We start from the raw sequence: 27,798 nt of genomic DNA, 5'->3' as shown, positions 1-27,798 counted from the left end.
GACAAAGTGAGAAATAAAATATAATTTTTCGATGAATGGCCTGAGGTTGGGTTGCTATGACGTCCATGACGTCCTCGGACGCATGGCAGCATGTCCAGAAAGCTGCCCGAAATGACGTCTGACCGTTTTTGATTAAAACTAAAATTGAAAATACCCATCCGCAAATCATTTAGAAAAACTCCGTGAATACTTTGAGTGCTGACTGAACGATATGACATCCGAGGAGGGAGCGAGTGGGACAGCCGCGGGGGTCCTGCCGTTGCTGGGGTGACGTCATTGATCCGGGTCCCTAGACCGGGCGCAGTGGCGGAGATGGCGCCCGTGGCGGAGAGGAAGGTTGTGGGCGCCGCAGCCGAGAGTCAGGAGCCGGCGGCAGCGGAGGATGATGAGGGGCAGAACCTGTGGTAGGTCGAGAACCGAGAGCCAGGGGGGAGTTGTTACCGGGGCGGCTGGTGGCTCTGGCTGCTGATGCGGGCGGGCCCTCCTCCCTTCTTCTCGGGCCTCCTCCCCAGTGTGTCGGTGCGCGGTCGGGCAGCTTTTCCTCTCCACGCCCCCCACCCTCTTGTGTTGTTTATCCTCGGCCCTGCCTTGTCTCCTCCCGCTCCATCCAAACTCTGCCCCAATAAAACACGCAACTGGGACTGGAGGCGTCTGCCACCACCCCCCGTCCTTTCCAGCCCCGATGAAGGGTCTCGACTGGTTATTCTCCATAAATGCTGCCTGACCTGTTGTGTCTCGTATGCTGCTGCTCTGGATTTCCAGCATCAGTAGAGTATCTTGTTTTTACAGCCATAACGCGAAATACCTAAATAAAATCAGTAATTAACGGGCGAGGCGACATCTGTGAAGGGAGCTCCGTAGGTGCTGTTCGACCTGCACAACACCAACATTATTTAAGATCCCGGTGCAGTGCTGTAGAACGGACTGCTTTGGTTGCAATGTTAAACGTGGGAACCGCTTCGCCTAATTTGCAAAAGCGGAGGGAAGTTCTAGGTCAATGTTTGTTACTTGTTTAACGTTTTTGGATGAAATTGCTTGGTCATTTGAGGTGTCGTTGTGGGGGCTTGGTTGTGCCTGAGTAGGCCACACAGCTGATCCGACCATTCAGTGAGTTCATGTTGATTACGTTAACCTTAACCCTTGAACTTCCTCCATTAATGCAGTGCTTGAGAAAGCTGTCATTACTTGTCAAGTGCTTTGATGTGACTGAAAGTAATGATATAAATCTAAGTGCTTTTCTTTCAGGAGTTCAATTCTCAGTGAAGTATCTACCAGATCCCGGTCAAAATTACCCACTGGGAAAAATATTCTTGTGTTAGGTAAGCCTACCACCAAGCCTGTCTGTCCTAAAATCAGCAAATACTTGCATGGAATAATGCCACTTTATGTATGTGCAATCAGTCTATGTATATGAATTACTTGTACACTATTTAGCCTCCAACCTGACGGCATGAACATCAATTTCTTGAACTTCCAGAGATGACCCTCACCCTCTTCACCATTCTCCATCCCCTTTCCCTCTCTCGCCTTATCTCCTTGCCTGCTCATCACCTCCCTCTGGTGCTTCTCCTTCCTTTTCTTCCATGGCCTTCTATCCTCACCTATCAGATTCCCCCTTCTCCAGCCCTGTATCTCTTTTACCATCAGCTATTTACTTCATCCCTCCTCCTCCCAGTTTCATCTATCACCTTGTGTTTCCCTCTCCCCTCACCCACCTTTTTAAATCTACTCCTCAGCTTCTTCCTCTCCGGCCCTGCTGAAGGGTCTCGGTCCCAAACGTCAACTGTACTCTTTTCTATTGATATTCCGTCTGGGTAGCTTCCAACCTGATGGCATGAACATCGACTTCTCTAACTTCCGCTAATGCCCCACCTCCCCCTCGTACCCCATCTGTTACTTATTTTTATATTTTTATACACACATTCTTTCTCTCACTCTCCTTTTTCTCCCTCTGAATATACCCCTTGCCCATCCTCTGGGTCCCCCCCCCGTCTTTCTTCCCAGACCTCCTGTCCCATGATCCTCTCGTGTGCCTTTTGCCTATCACCTGTCCAGCTCTTGGCTCCATCCCTCCCCCTCCTGTCTTCTCCTGTCATTTTGGATCTCCCCCTCCCCCTCCAACTTTCAAATCCCTTACTCACTCTTCCTTCAGTTAGTCCTGACGAAGGGTCTCGGCCTGAAACGTCGACTGCACCTCTTCCTAGAGATGCTGCCTGGCCTGCTGCATTCACCAGCAACTTTGATGTGTGTTGCTTGAATTTCCAGCATCTGCAGAATTCCTGTTGTTTTCTTTTCTATTGATGCCGCCTGGCCTGCCAAGTTCCTCCAGCATTTTGTGTGTGTTGCTTACATATTGAACTGATAAGTATTAAATCTCAGTGTAATTTGTAAGAGGAGACAGCTGGTATTTGAGGATAAATATTAAATGTTGAGCATTATGAAATGAGCATAATTTAATTTAACTTGAATTCCAGTTTTAACTTTTTTATGATGTTTAAGAAAAACATTGAATTATAATTTGGTATTACCTCGGGTGGGGTAGTTATCTGGTTCATTTATTTATTCTGTCGCTTTTAGAGAGTGTCTGATATTGATGAACTGCTGTGACGTATCTCTAGGTGAGGACGGATCAGGCAAGACGACACTCATGGCGAAGCTCCAAGGTGCAGAACATAACAAGAAAGGGAGGGGCCTGGAATATCTGTACCTGAATATACACGATGAAGATAGAGATGGTCAGTGATTCTTTAACTGCTTCACTGTGTTCTTTACGTTTTGTTTGGTTTGAATGTTTTAATGAAGGCAGAGATTGTGGTGTTATAAGTTGTTGCCTTGTTAATGAGCTGCCCTGAAAATGGTTACAGTATGTTCTCTCCATGCCCCCTCCCCCTTCACAGTCTTGGTAAATCTATGATGAACTGCCGAGCAAAGCAGACCTCTGGCCTTTCTGAAATATCCTGAGTCAGCAGTATGTTGTGTTGAAATGGTTTGTCTGTAATTCAGCAAGAGTTAAGGCGAAGAATTCTGTGAAGTGGCAGTACCTTTGAGAAGAAAAAGGTTCTTGTGTTGTAGATTCACGTCCAACTTGGCATTTGAGCACAAACTGAAATTGTAACTATATATGTTATATGTGGTGTGCTGTTGGTACTGTGCTTTGCACCTTGGCCCTGGGGGAACATTGTTTTGTTTGGCTATATTCACGTATGGTTAAATGATAATTAAACTTGAACTTGGAACTAGCCTGTCATTCTAGTACTTTGCTGAGGGGTTGCTGCCTCGTCTTTGGAGGTGAGGGTAATCGAAAGCCTCACTTGTTTCCTGATTAATGTAAAACAATAACGCTGCAAGATGCATGGGCAAATTATTCCTTGTTCCTGAAAATATTTTTTCCTTGGTTTGTGTCTTTGACATAGACGTGGTTCTAAAGATACTGCTGTTTCTGACAGCTTGCTGTGTTCTTTACAATGCAATAGTACTTGGGATATTTTGAAATTGTGGGCAGTGCTGTAGAGATGCAAGCCTTTCATGGTTTTTTTTTAAGAGGCAACAGCTTGTAACCTAATACATCATCAGATGAAAACTAATATGGGGTTGCACTGTGGATTTTTTTTGAATTAACGTGTCTGCAAGTCAACTGTGAAGCTTTTGATGTTGGCTGATGCATCTTAAAGGAGCTAAATGAAATAGTGGTTTTTGAACCCAGAAATACAATTCCAAACCATGAACACAAGAAATTCTGCAGATGTTGGGAAACTTGAAGTGCTGGAGGAACTCTTTTGGTCAAGTGTCACCTATGGGACAGAATGAATAATCATTTCAGGCAGAGAATGAAGGGTGGACTATTCCCCTCCATGGGTGCTGCCTTTTGCATTTTCTCAGTTTGCATTTGTAGTGGTCATAGGATTGACTTCGGCTCAAAACTACGGTGCGGCATCAATGGGTTTTGTGGCCGCCTGGTGAAGGAAGCTATTGAAATAAAACTGGAGGAAAAGAACTTGAACAAGGACAAAGGTCTCACTCTAAGTAAGAACTGGAATTGGATTGTAAACAAGGTGCCCCCTAACTAATCAGGAGAGACAAACGACGGGGGTATAAATACTACCAGACTGGACATGCCCAGGCATCATCCCTGATGAAGATGGCAAAGTTTGTCATCAGAACGTCAACTAAAAATTGGTACTTGTGCCTGGCTGGAAGCCCGAGAAGAGTTTATTTGTCTATATGCTGGAAAAGCACTAGATCCTTCTTCAAACTGGCTTTATTCTCATTGATAAAGATTTATAAAACTGAGAAGGATAGGGTAGATTTAATCTTCTTCCCAGAGCGGGGGAGCCCTGAAATGGAAGGCACAGGCGTGAGGGGAGGAATTTAAACATCTGAGGGTAAGTTTTCCACACATTAGGTGGTGGTTATCTAGAATGAGCTGTCGGAAGAAGTCAAGATGGATAAGATTGTAACATTTGAGCAGCCATTTGGGTAGCTACAATGGATAGTTAAAGAGGACAGGGATGCAGGCAAGTGGGATCTAGGATCTTTGGGTACGGTTGACAGAGGTAAGGTGGGATGAAAGGGTCTGATTCTGTGCTAATTGATTCCATGAATGAATCATTTGCCATTGCAAGTAGAATTGTATTGAGAGTCAAGCAACACACATCAAAGTTGCTGGTGAACGCAGCAGGCCAGGCAGCATCTCTAGGAAGAGGTACAGCCGATGTTTCAGGCCGAGACCCTTCGTCAGGACTAACTGAAGGAAGAGATAGTAAGAGATCTCATACTAGCTCTTCCTTCAGTTAGTCCTGACCAAGGGTCTCGGCCTGAAGCTTTGACTGTACCTCTTCCTAGAGATGCTGCCTGGCCTGCTGCGTTCACCAGCAACTTTGATGTGTGTTGCTTGAATTTCCAGCATCTGCAGAATTCTTCTTGTTTCAGCAATAAATGCTTTGTCAACTCTATCAGCTCTCTTGTCAAGTGCCTTGTCTGTTGTTTCCTGTTATATAAAAGATCCAAGCTTTGATTCCTGATCACAATCCTTTAATTTAATGTTCAAAGTAAACTTATCAAAGTACCTGTATGTTACCATTTACAACCCTGAGATTCGTGTTCTTGTGGGCGTACTCAGCAAATCCATCAATAACAACCACAAGGGAATGCTGGGAGTGGAGGTAGAGGCAGAGACATTAGGAACATTTAAGCGATTCTTAGGTAGGCACATGAATGATAGGGAAATGGAATGTTATATGGGAGAAAAGGATTAGATGGAGTAGGTTAAATGGTCATCAGAATATTGTGCCTGTACTGCTCGATGTTTTAGTCCATTGCTACAGCTCCTGCTCAGTGGCCTTGCTGGTGGCTCTCCTTCCAAGGTACATCAGTGCACAGGGTTTTTTATTGTACCACCATTTGTGCTGGCAGCAGGTTCCATTCTTACCTACCATGCTTCAGAAAAACAATTCTCTAATTATAAACATGAGAAAATCTGTAGATGCTGCAAATCCAAGCAACAGACACAAAATGCTGGAGGAACTCAGCAGGCCAGGTAGCATCTGTGGAAAATTCTCTCATTATGCTATTGCTGTCTGGATGGGAGTTGCTTAGCTAAGAGAGAAATCTAGAACCTAATTATAAGCAGCTTCATCTGGGTTTCCTCTGGGCTGAGAGAACAAGCCTATTAAGCCATATTTTTTTCATAGTTAAGAATCTTAAGTAATAAAAGCAGAAAATGGGACTTCCAGCAATTTAGGGAGCATCCATGGGGAGAGAAACAACGGTAATATTCTTTCCGTTAGTTTCTGGAGTAACAAATCTTGACACACACAGTTACAGAAGCTCTTGGGGCAGAGAATTCCAGAGCTTCCCTACTGTCTGAGGGAAGAAATTGCTGCCCACTTCAGAAATCTCAAGAAAGCACCTTGGTCAGCATGACTGAGTTGGGCTGAATGGCCTGTTTCCCTGCTCTATAATTAATGAAAGACCACATCAACTTGGGCGTTGAACCAGTATGCAAAAGGCAGCAAAAGCTGTATAAGTACAAAGGAATGGTTTAATAATAATAAATAATTATTATTTAGCATGAGATGACGAGTCCTTGAAAGTGAGACAATTAGTTGTGGGAACTGTTCAAGAGCCTGATGGTTGAGGGATAATAACTGTTCTTGAACCTGGTGGGGTGGTCCTGAAGTTCCTGTACCTTCTCCCTGATGACAGCAGTGAGCCGAGAGCATATCCTGGGTGGTGGTAGGTCACTCTTGCTGCTTTCCTGTGACAGTGCTTTGTGTCGATGTGCTTAATGGCAGAGGACATTACCTGTGATGGACTGGGCCATATCCACTACTTTTTGTAGGATTTTCCATTCAAGGGCATTTGTGTTTTCATTCCACGTTGTGATGTAGCCAGTCAATGTACTGTCCACTACACATCTGCAGAAGTTTGTCAAAGTTTTAGATGTCAAGCTGAATCTTGGCGTTGCCGTGCTTTCTCCGTAATTGCACTTACTGGACCCAGGACAGATCTCCGAAATAATAACATGGAGAACTTCAGTTTAGATGATATCATTACTGAGGTATTGTACCATGGGGCACCACAGTAGCATAGCAGTTAGCACAAAACTGTTACAAGTCAGGGTTCAGAGTTGTATTTTATAAAGAGAATTTGAAACAGGACGTTGCAGCAAATGTTAACGAAGCAGCACTCTGTATCAGGCCTTCCATTTCCTGTAAATTTCATTGAATATTTGATGATTTTTGCCTTTGCTTTAACCTGGTTATTGTGAGATGACATTGTGTATAGTTTCTTGCCATTTGTTTCTTTCTGAGCTGTGATGTTCTTTGCTGTATTTATATCAGTTCGTTGTCTGTTCAATTTTAGCAATGGATCGTAAAGTTGTTTTGATACCAGGCAACCACAGGTTGACCAATTTAGAATGTTTTATGGACTGAATGCTGGCACCCACTGCACTGGTTTTTGTATAAAATACCTCCTATTGTCAGACCAATGCACAGGGATGGAGAGCTGTTGTGAGAGGATCTACCTTTGGTTTAGATTGAGGTTCTCTGAATGTGATTCAAGGTGGCTGCACAGATATCAAAGGCCTGAGGTCTGCCAACACTTGCATAACACTCCAGGAATCTGAGCTTTCGGTCCTATGGCCTCTCCATCACAATATCACCTGCTTTTGCCCCATTTCAGTCCATGCCCAACTTCAGTTATTCCAGCCCTCTTCTCACAATTTTTCATTTAGCAAACTGCAGATTTCAGCTTAATATATGCCCTGCTTGCCCAGTCTTCATTGACCACTTTGACCTCAAGTCCCTCAACAGTTCCAATTTAAAATTCACACTTCAAGTTCACGTTTATTGATGGCACAAAATGAAACCAAACAAAATAGCGTTCCTCTAGACACCCATGAAGCATTTCATACACAGCACATAAACCAAACTATTACCATAAATAGGCTAATAAAATATAATTCGAAATGCATGTAGTGTGTAGTACAGGTAAACAGCTCGCTGTCCTAGTGATGAGACTTCAGTGGTGGCAGGGTATTCATTAGCCTCACAGCCTGAGGGAAGAAGCTGTTACCCAGTCTGGCATCCTAGTCCTGATGTTTCTGTACCTCGGGGGTTTCCAACCTTTTTTTATGCCGTGGACCAATACCGTTAAGTAAGAGGTCTGTGGATTCCATGCTTGGAACCCCTGCTCTACCACCCTGCACCCACCACAATAGTGGGTCAAAGAGATTGTGGGTGCACCCATGTTTAAAGTTCAAAGGAAAGTAAATTTTATAATCAAAGTACATGTATGCACCGTATACAATCCTGAGATTCATTTTCTTATGGGCATACTCAATAAATCAGTAGAATAATAATCATAACAAAGTCAACGAAAGACCACCCAAGAGTTTAGATCTCTTGGTTCTGCCTCTTTCATTCTCTGATTTCCTGCAGCTCTAAAATTCCTATCGTCCTTCCCTCTGACAAGAGGTTGTGTTCATCCACTTACCTCACTGATCTCTCTCGTTCCCTCTCTTTAGGGTCATAGAGAAGGAAAACTGGCCCTTCAGTCCATCAATTCTGCAACAGAAACCTGGTTATACTAAACCAACAGTAGTGGCTCATCCCATCTCAGGAGTTCCTCATGGTAGCCCTCACTACTTCCTCACACTTGTGGGCTGCCCCCGGCACAATCATCGGACTGTTGGTCATTGATGCAAACAGCACGTTTCACTGTATATTTCAATGCAGTGTACATGTGACAAATTAAGCTATTCTTTAAAAAAAAATTGAGAATTACAGATGGTGCAAGAAACTTATCCCCATATCAGAAGTAGATGAAACTAGAAGATGTGGATTTAGTGTAAGGGTAAAGAGATTTAGAGGGGATCCTTTGAGTTCCTGAAGTACACTGCCAGAAAGAGTGATGGAAGCAGAGTTGTTGACCATCTGACAAGTGTCTTAATGAGCATTTGAATCCTGAGGCATAGGATCTTCGAGCCAAGTGCTGGAAGATGGGATTACTGCCGGTGGATGCCACTGGTCAGCGTAGACAGGGTGGGCTGAGCACGCATTCTTTTGTCAGGGTGTATGATTCGGAGTCAAAGGGGTGAGTTATAGAATTACACAGCAGTGTATCCAAGCTGATCAAGATGTCTATCTGAGTTAGCCTCATTTAACCCATGTACCTCTAAAACTCTCCTTTCCATGTCCCTATCCAAGTGCTCTTTATGTTGGACCCACCTCTACAGTTTCCATTTTTCACAGCAGCCACAGTGAGGGAAAAAAAGTTTCCCCTCGGGTGTCTCTTTAAGTTACTTCCATCTTACCTTAAATCTGTGACCTTTAGTTTCCGACACACCTATAAGAAAAAAGGAAAAGGCTCTGGTTATCCACCTGATCTCTGCCCTTATTTTTATAAGCCTCTCTAATACCATCCCTTGATCGCCTTCACTCCAGAGATTGGGAAAAAAAGTCGCAGTGTGTCCAGCTTCTTATTTTAACTCAAGCCCTCCTGTCCCAGTAATGTTTTTGTGAACCTTTTCTGCCCCCTTTATCACTTTGTTAGCTCAACACTGAGAGAAATTGGGAAAAGCAATAAATACTGGCATCATTGGAGATGCCCAGATCCTAAACAAAAATAGTATAAACTGGAAAATTTATGATAAAACATTTTTTTAACTAATAAGTCAGAAGCCGTTAACGGTGAGAAGTATCTAGAAGTCAGATTTTGTGCAACTTTGCCATGGGGCTAGTGATTGGAAAATGCTGTCTGATGTGATGGTGGGGGTGATTCATCAGTAACTCTGCTGTGATAAGGAGCAGGACAGTGTACCTGGTTAGAGGTGGAAGATGACAGAATAGGCAACTATTGGCTTTTAGTCTTACTCAACATTTTAAAATGGTTTTCAGATGCCTCTAGTCTGACCCCTTCTCAAACCTTGCAGCTTTGTGATTCATTTGTTTATCACAAGTACATTGAAAAATGCGTCATTTGCCTTCACAGTCAACACAAGCAAAGGATGTACTTGGGAAAACCTGCAAGTGTCACCATACCTTAGGGCACCATTGTAGCATGCCCACAGTGTTCATCAGACCAGCACTAGCAGCAACAGCAACAATAAAAAGCAAGCTGTTTTCACACAGAGATACCCCCTCCAACCCCAAGGGCCCACTGTCACGGACATTGGGCTTGCAACTTCTAGGCCTTGAATTCTGTACTCGCTACCTTGGATCTTCGACCTTTGGTGTTGACCCCAGAACCCACTAATCGCAGGGCTTTCAACTCCAGGCCTTGGAGTCTTAGAGCACTACAGTACAGAAACAGGCCCTTCAGCCCATCTAGTCCATGCCAAGCTGATAATCTGCTTAGTCCTATCTCCCTGCACCCAGGCAATATCCCTCCAATCCATATACCTATCCAAATCTCTCTTAAATGTTACAATGAATTTGAACTCTGGACTCGCACAGATCTCCAATTCCAGGACTTGCTCACCTGAGGGGTCACCAGCTGCCATCGATGGAGCCCGCCAATCTCGTTCATTGGCACTGAGGATCGCCGGTCTTAGTCCTTAGTGCCTGCCAACCTGACATCCGTCCTAAGGGATTGTTGACCTTTGACTGGTGTGCTCCAGCCTGGAATCTGACCACTGGCTCCTGCCCCCGACTCATTAACTGACTCTGACCATTTACTCCCACTCATCCCTGTCCTTAAACCTGTTGGATACTGATGTTTTTAATTGCAAATTCTTTAGAAGTCAAGAATGAGGCACAAAACTTGTTGCCTACGATCGTTTATTAAGTGCTAAGAAAACAAAGGGATAAAGAAAGTAGTGGAAGCAAAGCCTAGTAGCGCGAAGGTGAAAGCAGGAAAGAGAGGCTGAGGCAACGTGGTTTTGCCTTATACCGTTTAAGTTCTGTAGGTAAAAGTTAACCAATCAGATAGACCATATATAAATAATGTGATACCCAAGAAGCTTCCAGAAAGAGCCGGAAGACCTGTAACTACCAGGAAAGACACAGAACAATTGCATATACATAGGTAACCACTAGGAAACACATCGAACAATTGCATGTACAGTGGTGCCAGAAAGTTTGTGAACCCTCTTTCTGCATAAATATGACCTAAAATGTGATCAGATCTTCATACAAGTTCTAAAACTAGATAAAGAGAACACAATTAAATAAATAACACAAAAGAGCATTAACACGAGGAAATCTGCAAATGCTGGAAATTCTAGCAACACACACAAAATGCTGGTGAACGCAGCAGGCCAGGCAGCATCTCTAGGAAGAGGTACAGTCAATGTTTCGGGCCGAGCCTCTTCGTCAGGACTAACTGAAGGAAGAGATAGTCAGAGATTTGAAAGTGGGAGGACGAGGGGGGGATCCGAAATGATAGGAGAAGACAGGAGGGGGAGGGATGGAGCCAAGAGCTGGAAAGTTGATTGGCAAAAGGGATATGAGAGGATCATGGGACAGGAGGCCCAGGGAGAAAGAAAAGGGGGAGGGAAGCACCAGAGGAAGACGGAGAGCAGGCAAGGAGTTATTGTGAGAGGGTCAAAGAGAGGAAAAAAAAGGAAAATAATAAATAAGGGTTGGGGTAAGAAGGGGAGGAGGGGCATTAACGGAAGTCAGTGTTCATGCCATCAGGTTGGAGGCTACCCAGATGGAATATAAGCTGTTGTTCCTCCAATCTGAGTGTGACTTCATCTTGACAGTAGAGGAGGCCGTGGATTGACATATCAGAATGGGAGTGGGACATGGAATTAAAATGTGTGGCCACTGGGAGATCCTGCTTTCTCTGGCAGACAGAGAAATGGCATGAACATTGATTTCTCTAACTTCTGTTAATGCCCCTCCTCCCCTTCTTACCCCATCCCTTATTTATTTATTATTTTCCCCCTATTTTACTCTTTTTTTTCCCCCTCTGTCCCTCTCACAATAACTCCTTGCCTGCCTCCTTACTTTCTCAATAAGCCTTGCATGGGGTACCTTATCAAATGCCTTGCTAAAATCCATATACACTACATTTACGGCTCGACCTTCATCAATGTGTTTAGTCACATCCTCAAAAAATTCAATCAGGCTCGTAAGGCACGACCTGTCTTTGACAAAGCCATGCTGACTATTCCTAATCATATTATGCTTCTCCAAATATTCATAAATCCTGCCTCTCAGGATTTTCTCCATCAATTTAACAACCACTGAAGTAAGACTCACTGGCCTATAATTTCCTGGGCTAACCCTACTCCCTTTCTTGAAAAAGGGAACAACATCCGCAACCCTCCAATCCTCTGGAAGCTCTTTCGTCCTCATTGATGATGTAAAGATCATTGCCAGAGGCTCTGCAATCTCCTCCCTCGCTTCCCACAGTAGCCTGGGGTACATCCTGTCCGGTTGCTGTGATGTAAGTTGTTTGTTAATGTCTTTGGTTGTGGACCTTTTTCTGACTTGAAGTTGTTCATTTTCCGTTTTATGCAGTTGCAAGAAAATGTTTGTGAACCCTTTGCAATTACTTGGGTTTCTGCATTAACTACTCATAAAATGTGGTCTGATCTCCATCCAGGTCACAATTATAGACAAACATAATCTGCCTAAACTAATATCACGCAATCAATTGTACTACTTCTCATCAATGCTAAGCACACCATTTAAACAATCAAAGTCTAGGTTCAAAAAAGTATGTGAACCTCTGGGGCAATACCTTCTACAAAAGTTATTTGGAGTGAAGTGTTCCAGTCACTGAGAATAGATAAGAGATGTGGGTTGTGGAGGTGCCTTGCCCTATAAAAATGACGCATGAAGTTAGGTTACTGACAGCCTGCTTTTGTCAAGAAAGGTCTGTTTGTGCACCACGCCTCAGTCAAAACAACTTACAGAAGACTTTAGAAGAAGAATTGTAGAAGTGCATGAAACTGGAAAATGCTACAAAAGCATTTCTAAAGACCGGAGTGTTCATCAGTCCACAGTAAGAGAAATTGTCTACAAATGGAGGAAATTCAGTTAGACAAGGTTGGATAGATGTTTGCATAGATGGGGAATTCAGGGTTATGGTGAAAAGGCAGGTAGGTGTGGATGAGTACATGGCCAGACCTTAGTGAATGGCGGAGCAGGCCTGGAGAGCCAGATAGCCTATTCCTGCTCCTATTTCTTATGTTCTTATGTACAGTACTGTTGCTACCCTCCCTTAAGGTAGGCATTTGCAAAGATCACACCAAGAGTATAGCGTGCAGTGCTGAAGGAGGTGAAAAAGAACCCAAGAGTAACAGCAGAAGACCTGCAGAATCTCTAGAAATTGCTAAAACTTCTGTTCCTGTGTCCACTGTAAGAAAAACACTGAACAGGAATGGTGTTCATGGAAGGACACCATGAAGAATACCACAGCACTCCGAAAAAAAATTGCTGCACATTTCAAGTTTGCAAAAGACCACCTGCATGTTGTAATGCTTCTGGGACAGTGTTTCTGTGGACAGTTGAGACGAAAGTTAAGCTTTTTGGCAGAAATGTGTATTACTATTTTTGGAGAGAAAAGGGCACTGCACACCAACATAAAAACCTCATCCCAACTGTGAAGCACGGTGGAAGGAGCATTGTGGTTTGGGGCTACTTTGCTGCCTCAGGGCCTGGACAGCTTGCAATTGTTGAGGGAACAATGAATTGAAAATTGTATCAAGACATTTTGCAGGAGAATGTCAGGGCAACGGTCCATCATCTGAAGCTTAATAGAAGTTGGATGATGCAATAAGACAATAATCCGAAACACAAGAGTAGATCACAACAGAATGGTTTAAAATGAAGAAAATTCGTGTTTTTTGTACGGCCAAGTCAGAATCTAGACCTTAACTCATTTGAGATGCTGTGGCATGACCTGAAGAGGATTGTTCATGCGGGGTATCCCAGAAATATTGATGAACTGAAACAGTTTTGTAACAGTTTTCCAGGCTGGAAAGGTCTAAAATTCCTCCTCACTATTGTGCAAGTCTGATCAGCAGATTCAAGAAACTTTTGGTGGAGGTTATTGCTGCTATAGGAGGTTCTGCCAGTTATTAGATGCAAGGGTTCACATACTTTTTCCAGTCTGGACTGTGAATGATTAAACAACGTGTTCAATAAAGACATGAAAAGTACAATTGTTTGTGTTACTAGTTTAGGCAGATTGTGTTTGTCTATTAATGTGACTTAGATGAAGATCAGGCCACATTTTATGAGTAATTAATGCAGAAAACCAGGTAACTGCAAAGGGTTCACAAACTTTTTCTTGTAACTATGTCTCCATTGATGGTTTTCCGGATTTATTTTAGTAACTTAAACCATTGCTTCCTTGTGGCAATACCCAGTTGTGGAGAAGGTTTCAGGAGTAAACTCCAAGAAAAAAATCCAAAGTTGGAGTCCCTACGGCAGCCCTGTATTGAGTTCAATGCTGACTGGTAACTCTTGCGATGCCACTGGTGCCAAACTGTATCGTTCTCTGCCATTCCTCTGGATTCATCAGCTGCATAAAGAGGCAGAGCTGGCTCTCTATATCATACTGCCCTGGCTTGCATACTGGCTTTTGCGAGGAGGTGGGATGTGGGGACCGATGATCTTTTCTTTCTTGGTTTCATGGCTACCTGGAGGAGAAGAATTTCAGAGTTCTATACTTTGATAATAAATGAACCTTGGATGAGTCAGCATATGCCGGGGAGATTGAAAATCTGGCTGAGTGGTGTCATCGCAACCTCTTTACTCAATGTCAGCAAGATCGAGGAGCTGATTATGGTCTTCAGGAGAAGGAAATCAGAGGTTTGTGAACCCATCCTCGTCGGAGGATGAGTGATTTAAAATTCCTTGGTGTTATTGTTTCAGAGGTCCCATCCTGAGCCCAGCACGTCAGCGCAAATACAAAGAAAGTGCAGCAGCTCTACTTATGAGTTTGCAGAGAGTCAATATTACATCTGAAACTTTGACAAACTTCTATAGATGTCTAGTGGAAAGCATATTGACTGGTTGCATCACAGCCTGGTATGGATACACCAGTGCCCTTGAACGCAAAATCCTGCAAAAAGTAGCGGATACTACCAAGTCCATCACGAATAGCACCCTCCCAACTACTGAGCACATCTACATGAAATGCTGTCACGGGAAAGCAGCATCCATCATCGAGGACCCCCACCACCCAGGACATACTCTCTTCTTGCCGCTGCCATCAGGAAAAAGGTACAAGAGCCTCAGGACTCGTACTACCAGGTGCCCCTCGTCCATCAGGTTTTTGAACTAAAGGGAATATTTTCACTTGCCCCATCATTGAAATGTTCCCGCAACCTGTGTTCTCTTTTTCAATTACTGTTTTTGATATTTATTGCTTGTGTGTTTATTATTCTTTCTTCTTTTTGTACTTGCACTATTTGTTGTCTTCTGCAGTCTGGTTGAACGCCTTAGTTGGGTGGTGTGTCATTGAATCTGTAGATTTATTGCGTATGCCCACAAGAAAATGGATCGGGGTTGTATATGATGTTTATTTTGAACTTTGAACATTTTTCTTTGATTTTCTGCACTCTAACAGGATCATCTGACCAATCTGAAAGTCCTAACCTTTTCTTGTCTGTGTCTGTTGCTAGGGGTCATTTTTGGCAGGTATATGTCGCATGTCAGAATTTTATCAGATACTTCAGAAGTGGCAATTATCCATAAAACTTGCATTGCAATGCCCTTTAAACTATGTTGTTAGTTCCAGGCCAACTTGGACTGCAGTGTATCAAGGCTGCTAACTCCGATCATTTCATGTATTCTGATGTCTTGATGCTAGTAGCATTGCACCAAATCTATTTAAATCTTCTGAGGTCTTTTTATATTTGATAACCTTCATCCTGCTGTGTCATAGTTATTGGTCATTCTTGCAAGATGATGTCTGGATCACAGGTTGTGCTTTGTCTATAAGAAGCATCCCAAGATGCAAAACAAGTATAGAGACAGATGTCACAAAAACCTTGGTCATGGAGGTAGTTTTTGAGGAGAAGGTGAGAGGTGGGAGCTGGGTGACTTGTCCAGGGTAACATGTCCTTCATTGGAAATCAGGAGAGTGATCTGGTTAATGTTGAGCTAATCAGGATGTATACTTGAAACTCTGCTTCTATTCCCCACTCTGGCCTTTTACCTCTTCTCTTAACCTACCTTTCCCCTCACTCTGGTGCCCTTCCTTCCCTTTCATCCATTGTCCACTCTCTTCTATCAGATTCCTTCTCCAGCCCTTAGCCTTTTCCACCTGTCACGTCCTGGCTTCTTACTTCATCGCCCCCACCTCTACCCACCTGATTTCACCTAACTTGTCTGCCTTCCTCTCCCTCACCTTATTTTGGCATCTTCTCCCTTCCTTTCCAGTCTCTGCCAGAAACATTGAGTGTTTATTCATTTCCAAAGATGCTGCCTGACCTGCTGAGATCCTCCAGTATTTTGTGTGTTGCTTTGGATTTCACGCTTGTGCAGAATCTCTTGCGAAGATAATTTCTGGCTCTGTTTTATTATCCTTCACAGCTAAATCGTTAACCAATATTTTTTGCCCAACTTCCAGCCACAAGTGATCATTTGGGTGTGTCTGGTAATCCAACTTGTCAACATGTTCAGATGTATGCAGTAATGCCCCAGATTAGGACAAAATCTGTTTGTAACATTGAGCTTATGTAGATCTTTATGTTGCATTATTCTTGCTGATGGAGAACACTTGCAGATATATGCTGTTACAATCATATTCTCATTACTACCATCAAGGAGGACGCACAGGAGCCTGAAAAGGCACACTCAATATTTTAGGAACGCGTTTTCCCCCCTCCATCATCAGATTTCTGAATGGAAAATAAACCAATATACACTTCCTCACTTTTTTTTCCTTTTGGTCTTCTTGTAAGTTAGTTTTTTCTTATGTGTTGCATTGTAACACAGTTGCAAAACAACAAATTTCACAACATATGCCAGTGATATTAAACCTGTTTCTGATAGTTTTATGTATTGCAATTTACTGCTGCAATAAGACAATCAATTTCATGACATATGCTAGCGATATTAAAGCTGATTCTGATTCTATTAATTTCTGCAACTCAGCAACTCTTTTCACTAATGTTCAGGATTCAGTCAGTAAGACTTTTGATCACTCCCATGTCCTACCTGTTTCACTCCTTTATTGCTGCTGTTTCCTCCCTGCCCTTCAGCTATCTTATTAGAGTTGTTAACTATAATTTATGATGACATCTGAACATATTTATGTGCTCTCTCTTCTCAACATGGACAAGACAAAAAGGTGTTTGTGGACTTCAGGAATGCACAGGTCGACTACACACCATTACTTATCAAAGGCTCTGCCGTGGAGAGAGTGAAGAGCACAAAGTTCTTTGTACACATAACGGATGATCACAACACCACCTCGCTAGTCATGAAGGTACAGCAGCATCTACTCTTTTTGAAGAGATTGAGATGTGCAAGGCTTCCCTATCCCCGTGCTACCAACTTTCTACAGGAGCACCACCGAGACTGCCCTGACTGGCCACATAATTGTGTAGTACAGAAAACATCAGACCGCAAGATCCTACAGAGGACAGTAAAAACAGCTTCGAGGATCACTGGGGTTTCCCTCTCCCCTATTTGTGACATTTACTGGAAACGTATATGAAAGGCCTGAAGCATTGTTGAGGATCCTTACCTTACCACCCATCCAACATTCTCTTTGACCCACGACCATCAGGAAGGAGGTACAGGAACATCAGGACTAGGACTGCCAGACTCGGTAACAGCTTCTTCCCTAAGGCTTTGGGTCTAATGAATACACTGCTACTACTGAGATCTTGCCACTAGGACAGCAAGAACCTGTGCTGCACACTAGTGTTCGTTAGGTGTTCCTAACAATTATTGGGAATGGGGCTGTTCCCTTAAACTATTTACTCTTCCCAATATTTTCTTCCTGCTGTTCTTATATGCTGTGAAATTTCTAGAAATTGGATAATAAGCTCCTGATCAAATTATGATGTTTTTAGTTGTTTCTGTGTTGGACAGGACATGAGGGAGATTGTATCCTCTTCCATTCTGGTTAAATATGCTGTTAATGTGCACCTTGTTGTGTAATATAATTGTTCGTGCTGTCTGAAACTTCCTACTTGGTGAGTCTGAGAACTTAACAAAAGATAGGTCTCTCTAATGATCTCGTGTACAGTACAAGAATCTTCAAGCTGCTGGGGAACTCCAGGACTAAAAAACTTATAAATAACTAAGCCTGCTTCCAGAGTCTTGAGACATGAAATTGTTGGGATTTTTTTTTTAAACTGTCAATGGGATTTTCTAAATTTGTGAGCTAGCAGGCATTATCCTTGCCCCTAAGAGTAAAGGTAAATCAGATTTACTAATTGCTTCCTGTTTGCCTAATATCAGTAGAAGCCAAATAAATGAAGCGCACTTGAGTAAACATGAACACCTGTTCAACCTTAATACATTAAACATGGGCAGTTTAAATTCTGTTTGATACACTTCCTTGGCAAAACAAGCCTTGTTTTTGTATTAAGTACGCTTTGGGAGGAGGCAGGCACTTTGACTTGGTCTTGGTAATGTTAATTTGGAGAATCTCTAGTCCATGTTTAGGTCTTGTAATCGTATGGCAGTGATCGTGGTAGAAAGGTACTGGGAATCGGGGAGAAATGGATGCCTATGATGAAGACTAGAGGTTGGAGCCCAATTGTCTGCGAGTTTACGAGACTGGGAGCCAAGGACTGGAGGCAGCCTGTCCTGGGGTTAGTGGCCCGTGTGTGTGAGGGACAGGGATAATGAGAAAGGGGCTTGTTTTGCTGTGTCTTGTTTTGTTATTGTGTGTTGTTGAACATTGTAGTCATGTTCTGTTGGCATTGGAAAGCATAGTGACACTTGCAGGTTGCCCTCTGTACATCCTTGGGTGTGCTTGGTTGTTAATGCAAACAATAGATTTCACTTTGTTGTGATATACATACAATAAATCCTGAATCTGATCTGAATTCAGCATTGACGATTGTAGAAAAGGAGGATATTTTTGGATGATCCCATTTGCTGTTAATGAGTTAGTCTCGCAGGGCTCTGAGGAGAAGTATTTACATAAAATATGTAAAGAATATTTGAAAGCATTTGAATCTGCAAAGTTCATAGAAAATGTATTATCAAAGTACATCTATGTCCCCATATACAGTCCTGAGATTTATTTCCTTGTGGACATTTACAGTAAATACAACAAGCAATAGAATCAATGAAAGGCTGAACAAACAACCAATGTGCAAAAAAAAACCCGAACTATACAAATACAAAAAGAAAGAGGAAAAAAAGTTATAATAATAAATAAACAATAAATATCGAGACCATGAAATGGAGAGTCCCTAGCAGTTAGTTCATTTGTTGTGGGAATAGTTCGGTGACAGGGGAGTGAAGTTATCCCCTCTGGTTCAAGAACCTGATGGTTGAGGGGTAATGACTGTTCCTGGTGGGTCCTGAGGTTTCTGTGTCTTCCTGATGGCAGCAGTAAGAAGAGAGCATGGCCTGGATAGTGGAGGTCCTTGATGGATGCTGCTTTCCTGTGACAGCATTCTATGGTGGGGAGGGCTTTACCCAAGATGGACTGTTTGGGATTTTTATTGGGGTTTCCATTTAGGCCATGATGAAATCAGTCAATATATTACAAAAAAGAGAAAATCTGCATATGCTGGAAATATACAGTCAATATACTCTCCACTACACATCTATGGACATTTGTCAAATTTTTAGATGCCATGCTGAATCTTTATAAACCAGAGGTGCTGCTGTGCTTTCTTTGTAATGGCACTTGTGTGTTGGGCCCAGGACAGATCCTCTGAAATGATAACACCCAACGAATTTTAAAGTTGCTGAACCTCTCCACCCCTGATCCCCTGCTGAGGACTGGCTAATGGTTTCCTCCTCCAGAAGTCAATAACCATCTCCCTGGTCTTGCTGACATTGAATGAGAGGTTGTTGTTTTGGCACCATCAGCTAGATTTTCAATCTTCCTTCTATATGTTGATTCATCACCACCTTTAATTCGCCCTACAACAATGTTGTCATCAACAATCTTGAATATGGTTTGGAGCTGTGCTCACAGTCATAAGTATAAAGCAGTAAGAGCAGGGGGCTAAACACACAGGTTTGCACCTCTGCTGATGCAGATTATGGAGGAGATGTTGCCAATCCGAACTGATTGGGGTCTGCCAGTGAGGAAATTGAGGATCCAGTTGCCCACTCAGGTATTAAGCTTATTGATTAGTCTTGAGGGAATGATGCATTGAATGCCGAGCTGTATTCAAGGAAGGGCATCCTGATATACATATCTTTGCTGTCCAGATGTTTCAGGGTTAAGTGAAGAGCCAATGAAATGGCATCTGCTGTTGACCTGTTGTGATGGTAGGCAAATTAGAGCAGATCCAAGTCACTTCTCAGGTAGGAGTTGATGTGTTGTTCACTAGCTTCTTAAAGCACTGAATCACAATGGCTTCTGGGCGATAGTTATCGAGGCAGGTTACCATGGTCGTCTTATGCACTGGTTTAAGTGAAGTCTGCTTGAAGCAGGTAGGTACCTTAGACTGCCGAAGTGAGAGATTAAAGATGTCAGTGAACACTCCAGCCATTTGATCAGCACAAGTGTTTAGTACACAGCCAGGTACCCGATCTGAGCTGGATATTTTTCGTGAGTTCATCCTTCTGAAGGAGGCCCTCAAATCAGCCTTGGAGACTAAAATTACAAGATGGTCAGGTGCTGTGTGAATTTGTAAAAATGCCTTGATGTTTTGATAATCAAAGCAATCATAAAAGGCATTGAGCTCATTTGGGAGTGAAGCCTTGTTGTCATCAATGTCACTTGGCTTTATTTTGTAAGAGTTAATAGCTTTCAAGCCCTGCCACCAGCTGTGGAATATCTTTCAGTAATTCAAGTTCGGTACAAAATTACCACTTCCACATGTGGTGGCTTTCCAGAGAGTGTACCTGGACCTCTTGTATTTAACTTGGTCACCAGACCTGGAATGCCACTGATTTGGCTCTTAGCAGTTAGCAGATCTCATGCTTCATCCACGGCTTCTGGTTAGGATCTTATGGGGACACTAGTCTACGACTGTTTTTATAAAGTTTGTAACACCCTTGGTATATTCGTTCAGATTCTGTGAGTTCTTGAACAAGGCCCAATCTAGTGACTTGAAGCAATCCCATAGCCACTTCTCTGCGTCTCGTGATCATCTCTTTATTGTTCTTGGCTCTGGAGCCTTGCTCTTTAGCCTCTTCCTGTATACCTGTAGGAGAATGACAGCCAGGACATCAGATTTCCCAAAATACTGTTTAGCCATAGAATGGTAGGCATTCCGAGTTGTAGTATAGCAGTGGACAAATGTGTTGGAGGTGATATGTTGATGGTAGCTTTGTAAAGCACTGCACAGCCATGGAAGGTGTAATAATAATTGCAAAGAAGTTTGCCAGCAACATCCTGCATCTATCACAGGCTAAGAGGTAAATCCAGTTTTGACATGTGCTCTGATTTGGGCCAGTAAGGGCATTCCTCAATCCTCAATCATTAGGCACGTTAAGGATGTGCAGTTACTAATCTCTCCAGAACAGTCAAGTTTAAAATCATGGCTGGACTAGGTAATCTGATGTCACTCGTGTTGATTGAGGAATAACTCCAATTCTAAAAATTTATACTTGGTAAAATTAATGATGAGTTGGTCTCCAGGAAGGTGCAGGCTGACCATATCTGAGTAGCTCCTACGAGGAGGGAGTGAGGATCACCAAATTTCTGGCAGTGTACCCAATCAATGCTCTCACTTGTTCCCACATGGCAGCATCTCCACTTCCTGAGGAGATTGAGGCATTTTATTCTATGGCCCCATTCTAACCAATTTTTTCAGGAGCCCTATAGAGAGTGTCCTGACCAGCTGCATCACCGTTGGTTCAGGCATTGCAAGGCATCTGATTGCCTACAAAGGAGCCTACAAAGGACTGCGAGTACCGCTGAGAGGATTATTGGGGTTTGTCTTTCACATATCAGATATTTACCAGGAACACCGTGTATGCAGGGCCCTTGGCATTGTCAATGATCCCTCCCATCCATCAGCAATTCTTTGACCTTCTACCATCAAGGAGGTACCATCATTGCATTAGGATAAGAACTTAGTTACTTAGAGTGCCAAGCTTTAGATGTTTCAGAAAGGACAGGGAGGGAGGCAAAAGAGATGGGGATGTGGCACTGTTGATCAGAGATAGTGTCACTGCTGCAGAAAAGGAGAAAGTAATGGAGGGGTTGTCTACTGAGCCTCTGTGGGTGGAAGTTAGGAACAGGAAGGGTCAATAACTCGAATGGGTGTTTTTTTAAATAGACCACCCAATAGTAACAGGGACTTCGAGGAGCAGACAGGGAGAAAGATTCTGGAACAGTATAATAATGACAGGGTTGTAGTGGTGGGAGATTTTAATTGGCATCTCCCAAGAGCAAAGGGTTTAGATGGGGTAGAGTTTGTTAGGTGTGTTCAGGAAGGTTTCCTGACACAATATGTAGATAAACCTGTGCTTGATCTGGTATTGGGAAATGAACCTGGTCAGGTGTCAGGTCTCTCAGTAGGAGAGCATTTTGGAGATAGTGATCACAATTTTATCTCCTTTGCCATTGTGTTGGAGAGGGATAGGAACAGACAAGTTAGGAAAGTGTTTAATTGAAGTAAGGGGAAATATGAAGCTATGAGACAAGAACTTGGAAGCACAAATTGGGAACAGATGTTCTCAGGGAAATGTACAGCAGAAATGTGCAAATGTTCAGGGGATATTTGCATGGCGTTCTGCATAGGTATGTCCAAATGAAACAGGGAAAGGATGGTAGGGTACAGGAACGGTGGTGTACAAAGGCTGTGGTAAATCTAGTCAAGAAGAAGGGAAGAGCTTACGAAAGGTTCAAAAAAACTAGGTAATGATAGAGATCTAGAAGATTATAAGGCTAGCAGGATGGAGTTTCAGAATGAAATTAGGAGAGCCAGAAGGGGTCATGAAAAGGCCTTGGCGAGCAGGATTAAGAAAAACCCCAAAGTATTCTACACGTATGTGAAGAGAAGAAGATGAGATGTGAGAGAATAGGACCAATCGTGTGGCAGTGATAAAGTGTGTATGGAACAGGAGGAGATAGTGGAGGTACTTAATGAGCACTTTGCTTCAGTATTCTCTATGGAAGAGGATCTTAGCGATTGTAGGGATGACTTACAGCGGACTGAAAAGCTTGAGCATATAGACATTAAGAAAGAGGATGTGCTGGAGCATTTGGAAAGCATCAAGTTGGATAAGTCACTGTGACTGGATGAGATGTACCCCAGGCTACTGTGAGAGGTGAGGGAGGAGATTGCTAAGCCTCTGGCGATGATCTTTGCATCATCAATGGGGACGGGAGAGGTTCCGGAGGATTGGAGGGTTGCAGGTGGTGTTTTCTTATTCAAGAAAGGGAGTAGAGATAGCCCAGGAAATTATAGATCAGAGAGTCTTACCTCAGTGGTTAGTTAGTTGTTGGAGAAGATCCTGAGAGGCAGGATTTATGAGCATTTGGAGAAGCATGATATGATTAGGATGGCTTTGTCGAAGACAGGTTGTGTCTTATGAGCCTGATTGAATTTTTTGAGGATGTGACTAAACACATTGATGAAGGTAGAACAGTAGATGTAGTGTGTATGGATTTCAGCAAGGCATTTGACTAGGTACCCCATGCAATGCTTATTGAGAAGGTAAGGAGGCATGGGATCCAAGGGAACATTGTTTTGTGGATCCAGAACTGGCTTGCCCACAGAAGGCAAAGAGTGGTTGTGGACTGGTCATATTCTCTATGGAGGTTGGTGACCAGTGGTCTGCCTCAGGGATCTGTTCTGGGACCCCTTCTCTTTGTGTTTTTTATAAATGACCTGGATGAGGAAGTGGAGGGATGGGTTAGTAAATTTGCTGATGACATAAAGCTTGGGGGTGTTGTAGATAGTGTGGAGGGCTGTCAGAGGTTACAACGGGACATTGAAAGGATACAAAACTGGGCTGAGAAGTGGCAGATGGAGTTCAACCCTGATAAGTGTGAGGTGGTTCATTTTGGTAGGTCAAATATGATGGCAGAATATAGCATTAATGGTAAGGCTCTTGGCAGTGTGGAGGATCAGCGGGATCTTGGGGCCCAAGTCCACAGGACATTCAAAGCTGCTTCGCAGGTTGACTTTGGTTAGGAAGGCATACGGTGCATTGGCCTTCATCAACTGTGGGATTGAGTTTAAGAGTCAAGAGGTATGTTAAAGCTTTATAGGACCGTGGTCAGACCCCACATGGAATACTGTGTTCAGTTCTGATCACCTCACTACAGCAAGGATGTGGAAACTATAGAAAGGATGCAGAGGAGATTTACAGGAATGTTGCCTGGATTGGGGAACATGCCTTATAAGAATAGGGTGAATGAACTTGGTTAGCCTTTTCTCCTTGGAGAGATGGAAGATGAGAGGTGACCTGATAGAGGTGTATAAGATGCTGAGAGGCATTGATCGTGTGGATAGTCAAAGAGGCTTTTTCCCAGGGCTGAAATGGCTAACACGAGAGGGCACAGTTTTAAGGTGCTTGGAAGTAGGTGTAGAGGAGATGTTAGGGATAAGTTTTTTATGCAGAGTGGTGAGTACATGGAATGGGCTGCCGGTGATGGTGCTGGAGGCGGATACAATAGAGTCTTTTAAGAGACTCCTGGATAGGTACATGGAGCTTAGGAAAACAGAGGACAATGGGTAACCCTAAGTAATTTATAAAGTCAGTACATGTTCGGTACAGCATTGTGGGCTGAAGGGCCTGTATTGTGTTGTAGGTTTTCTATGTTTCGAACTGTTAGGATTGGAAACAGCTGCTTTCTCCTAGACCATGAGACTACTGAACTCCCTGCTACCACCCAGGTCTCATCACGTATGAAGTGCCAGTGGTGTTATACTTTTTATTTGTGTCCTAAATGCACCTTATTATTGTTAATTTGTTTGTGGTAATATTTTATGTGTAATGTGTGAGAGACATTGACTGTTGTGTACCCTGATCGGAGGAATGTTGCGTTGTTTGGTGTTATACATGTGTATGGTTGAATGACAAACTGAACTTAAAGGTGATGTACCCTCAGTTTAGCGTTTTGCTGAATTTTTTTGGCAAAGCTCCATTTGGAGTGTCAGACTAGGCTTTATCATTGTAACCTGAATGAAATGGTCATTTCTTCACTATTTGCTTTTGATTTCAAACCAACCAATTAGGAGCTGTTTTAGAGCAATGTTTTAATTTGTGTATTTTGTTTTACTTGTTTTGGTCTAGCTGGATGATGTCATCTTATCACATTCCAAGGATTTGGGAATGTGATAAGGAAAAGCTTGGCAACTTGATGTTACTTTAGGCTCAGGAACAGTTATTATCCCTCAACCATCAGGCTCTTGAACTAGAGGGGATAACTTCACTCAACTCAACCACTTTCAAGGATGCTTCATCTCATGTTCTTGATATTTATAGCCTTTTTTTTTCTTTTTGTATTTGCGTAGTTTATTGTCCATCCTGTCGGGTATGGTCTTTCATTGATTCTGTTATTTCTTTGTATTTACTGTGAATGCCTGCAAGGAAATGAATCTCAAGGTTGCTTCTTGTGACATATATGTACTTTGGTAATAAATTTATTTTGAGCTTTGAAGTACTTAGGAATGTGTTAATAGGCAGTATGACAGCTTGTTCTTATGTTCCTAAATACTTGTTGCAGATATATTGCCCCTTAATCTGGTTTTTGTATTGCTTTTGATATTTTACAGGCTCATAGAGCACTACAGCACAGCAGCAAGCTATTCGGTCCATCTAGTCTATCAAATTATTATTCTTCCTAGTCCCATTAGCCTGCACCTGTACCATAGCCCTCCATTCCCAGCCTGTCCATATGCTTATCCAATCCAGTTTTGCATGTTGAAATTAAACCTGACTCTATCATTTCTGCTGTCAGCCTGATCCACACTCCCACCACCCACTGAGTGAAGAAGTTCCCCTTTGGGTTCCCCTTAAACATTTCACCTTTCATCCTTAATCTGTGATCTGTGTTTCTGATTTCTCCAGCCTCAGTGGAAAAAACCTTCGTGTGGTACCCTATCCATACCCCTCATAATTTTGTATACCTCTGTCAAATCTCCCGTCACTCTCCTACGCTCCACGGAATAAAGTCCTAACCTGTTCAATCTTTCCTAATACCCAGGACCTCAAGTCCTCGTGGCATTCTTGTAAATTTTCTCTGTATTCCTTCACTCTTTTTGACATCTTTCTTGTAGGTAGGTGCTGAAAGCCGCACACAATACTCCACATTAGGCCTCAGCAATATCTCACACAACTTAACATAACATCCCAACTCCGGTATGCAATACTTGGATTTATGAAGGCCGGTGTATTGAGTAGACTTTTGGTCCGTGAGCCAGGACCCCAAATTTGGGCCACTGTACCATCTAGGGGGAATAATTCTTAGTGATTTTTGGCAAGGTATGCACCCCTCGTGCTAGAAAATATGTGATAGCATTGCAGCGGTGGAAGCTTTCTGTGTGTTAGCACTCGATTTATAACCCCATGCCAAAACACACTTTTCAAAACTATACATAGCACAGAATAAAGCATTCTGCTTCAGACTGATGTTTCTCTTATTATTGATGCTTTGTCTTTGAAAATTGGTGGGAATATAGCTCAGACTATATGTTTTTCAGAAAAGTTGTTTAGATTAGCATCTCTACAAATGTCATCTATTACTGGCAGTGACAACACAGTGACTATACCTTACATAAGATGTACTTCTGTTTTCATGTTCTGTTTCACATTTATATCAGGCAAAGAGAAGACAAGTGCCCTAAAACTTCTGACCAGTAACAGGGAGACTCAGGACACATTCTTAGACGCAAGCACAAGGAAATCTGCAGATGCTGGAAATTTAAGCAATGCACACAAAATGCTGGTGGAACGCAGCAGGCCAGGCACCATTGAAATTGGGCACTGTACTGCGAGTGCCACCAATGACATAGTTTTCAGTGTAGAATTTTATAACATCATTTGATGAAAAGTGCTTGAACTCAGCTATCATTGTGACAAATTTTAATGTTGAGGGATCATTGATGACAAAATACCACTAGGTTGAATGTACATATTGTACTTTATATTGGCCACTTTTCAGAAATGCTTATTTTAGGGCAGTGTTATAAAATGCATGATACTCTAACCCTAAGGCTACCACTGGTGCAATGCTATCACATATTTTCTAACTCTCGAGATGTATACCTTGCCACAAATCACTATGAGCATTATTCCCCTCAGATGGTACTGACTAACCCTACTGGCTCATGGACTATTTGGGATGTTATGTTGAAGTTTCGTACATATATAATGATAAACCTTGTTAGGTCCTTGATAGTGTCATTAAAATATTCAAAAAGTATCTTCTGGTGCTAGCATAAGAATTGTGGTAAATTGGGTGGCATGATAGTGTAGTGGTTAGTGTAACACTTCACAATGATTGCAGTGGAGGTTCAGTTTCCACCACTGTCTTTAAGGAATTTGTATGTTCTCCTCGTGACCATGTGGATTTCCTCCGGGTGTTCTGGTTTCCTTCCACGTTTCAAAGCCAAATGGGTTAGAGTTAGTAAGTTGTGGGCATGCTATGTTGTTGTTGGAAGCATGACAACTCTTGCAGCCTGCCGTAGTACAATCCATACACTGTGGTTGTTGACAGAAATAAGGCATTTTACTGTACGTTATGTGACAAAGCTAATCTCTAAACCTTTGAAATCACTAACATAACAAACATCAACACTGGAGCCCAGAGTTGGTGATTTCTGTTTTATCAGGTGGTGGTTAATTTGTATCTTATCTGTCCTGATTTTGCATCATCTGATTTATTTTCACATTGAGCGAAATCATTGATATGGATGCCCAGGAACTGTTTACTTCAGTGGAACATTGGGATTGGGTGCACTAGTGTCAGGAACAACCTTTTGGAATTGAGAAGACGAGGCAAGTGTAGTAAAGCTTGAGAATTCTCACCTCAGCCTGTGGGCCCAATTGCTGAGTTTATTGTGGCTATGATTGACAAGTGTAATGGGCACCAGGGCAATTGGAGAATGTTGGGACTGGGCAGAAAAACAAATAAGGCAGCGTTAGCCAAGTCTTAAGGAGATGCCAAGCAGGCTCCATGAGCCTTGTGGCTGCCACTCCAGCCTCTTGTGTTGTGTTCTTATCTTTGAGTAATATATCAAACATGAGGAATGAATACTTCTCATGTATTTATTATTAA

General features: G+C 42.7%; 1 protein-coding gene across 1 annotated transcript in view; it reads left to right on the top strand.

Annotated features, from left to right (window-relative positions):
• Positions 1-255: 255 nt before the first annotated feature.
• Positions 256-27,798, top strand: part of dync1li2 (dynein, cytoplasmic 1, light intermediate chain 2) — a 130,311-nt gene continuing 102,768 nt past the window's right edge. The window contains exons 1-3 of the mRNA XM_063067241.1: positions 256-404; positions 1,246-1,319; positions 2,619-2,735. Coding sequence (XP_062923311.1) covers positions 313-404; positions 1,246-1,319; positions 2,619-2,735 — 283 coding nt within the window. The 5' untranslated portion in view covers positions 256-312. The remainder of the gene's footprint in view (positions 405-1,245; positions 1,320-2,618; positions 2,736-27,798) is intronic.

Source organism: Mobula hypostoma, chromosome 14 (genome assembly GCF_963921235.1).
Source record: "Mobula hypostoma chromosome 14, sMobHyp1.1, whole genome shotgun sequence".
NCBI classification, from domain to species: domain Eukaryota; kingdom Metazoa; phylum Chordata; class Chondrichthyes; order Myliobatiformes; family Myliobatidae; genus Mobula; species Mobula hypostoma.
The sequence above is the reverse complement of the archived record's forward strand: the minus strand, read 5'-3'. Positions and strand labels throughout refer to the sequence as shown.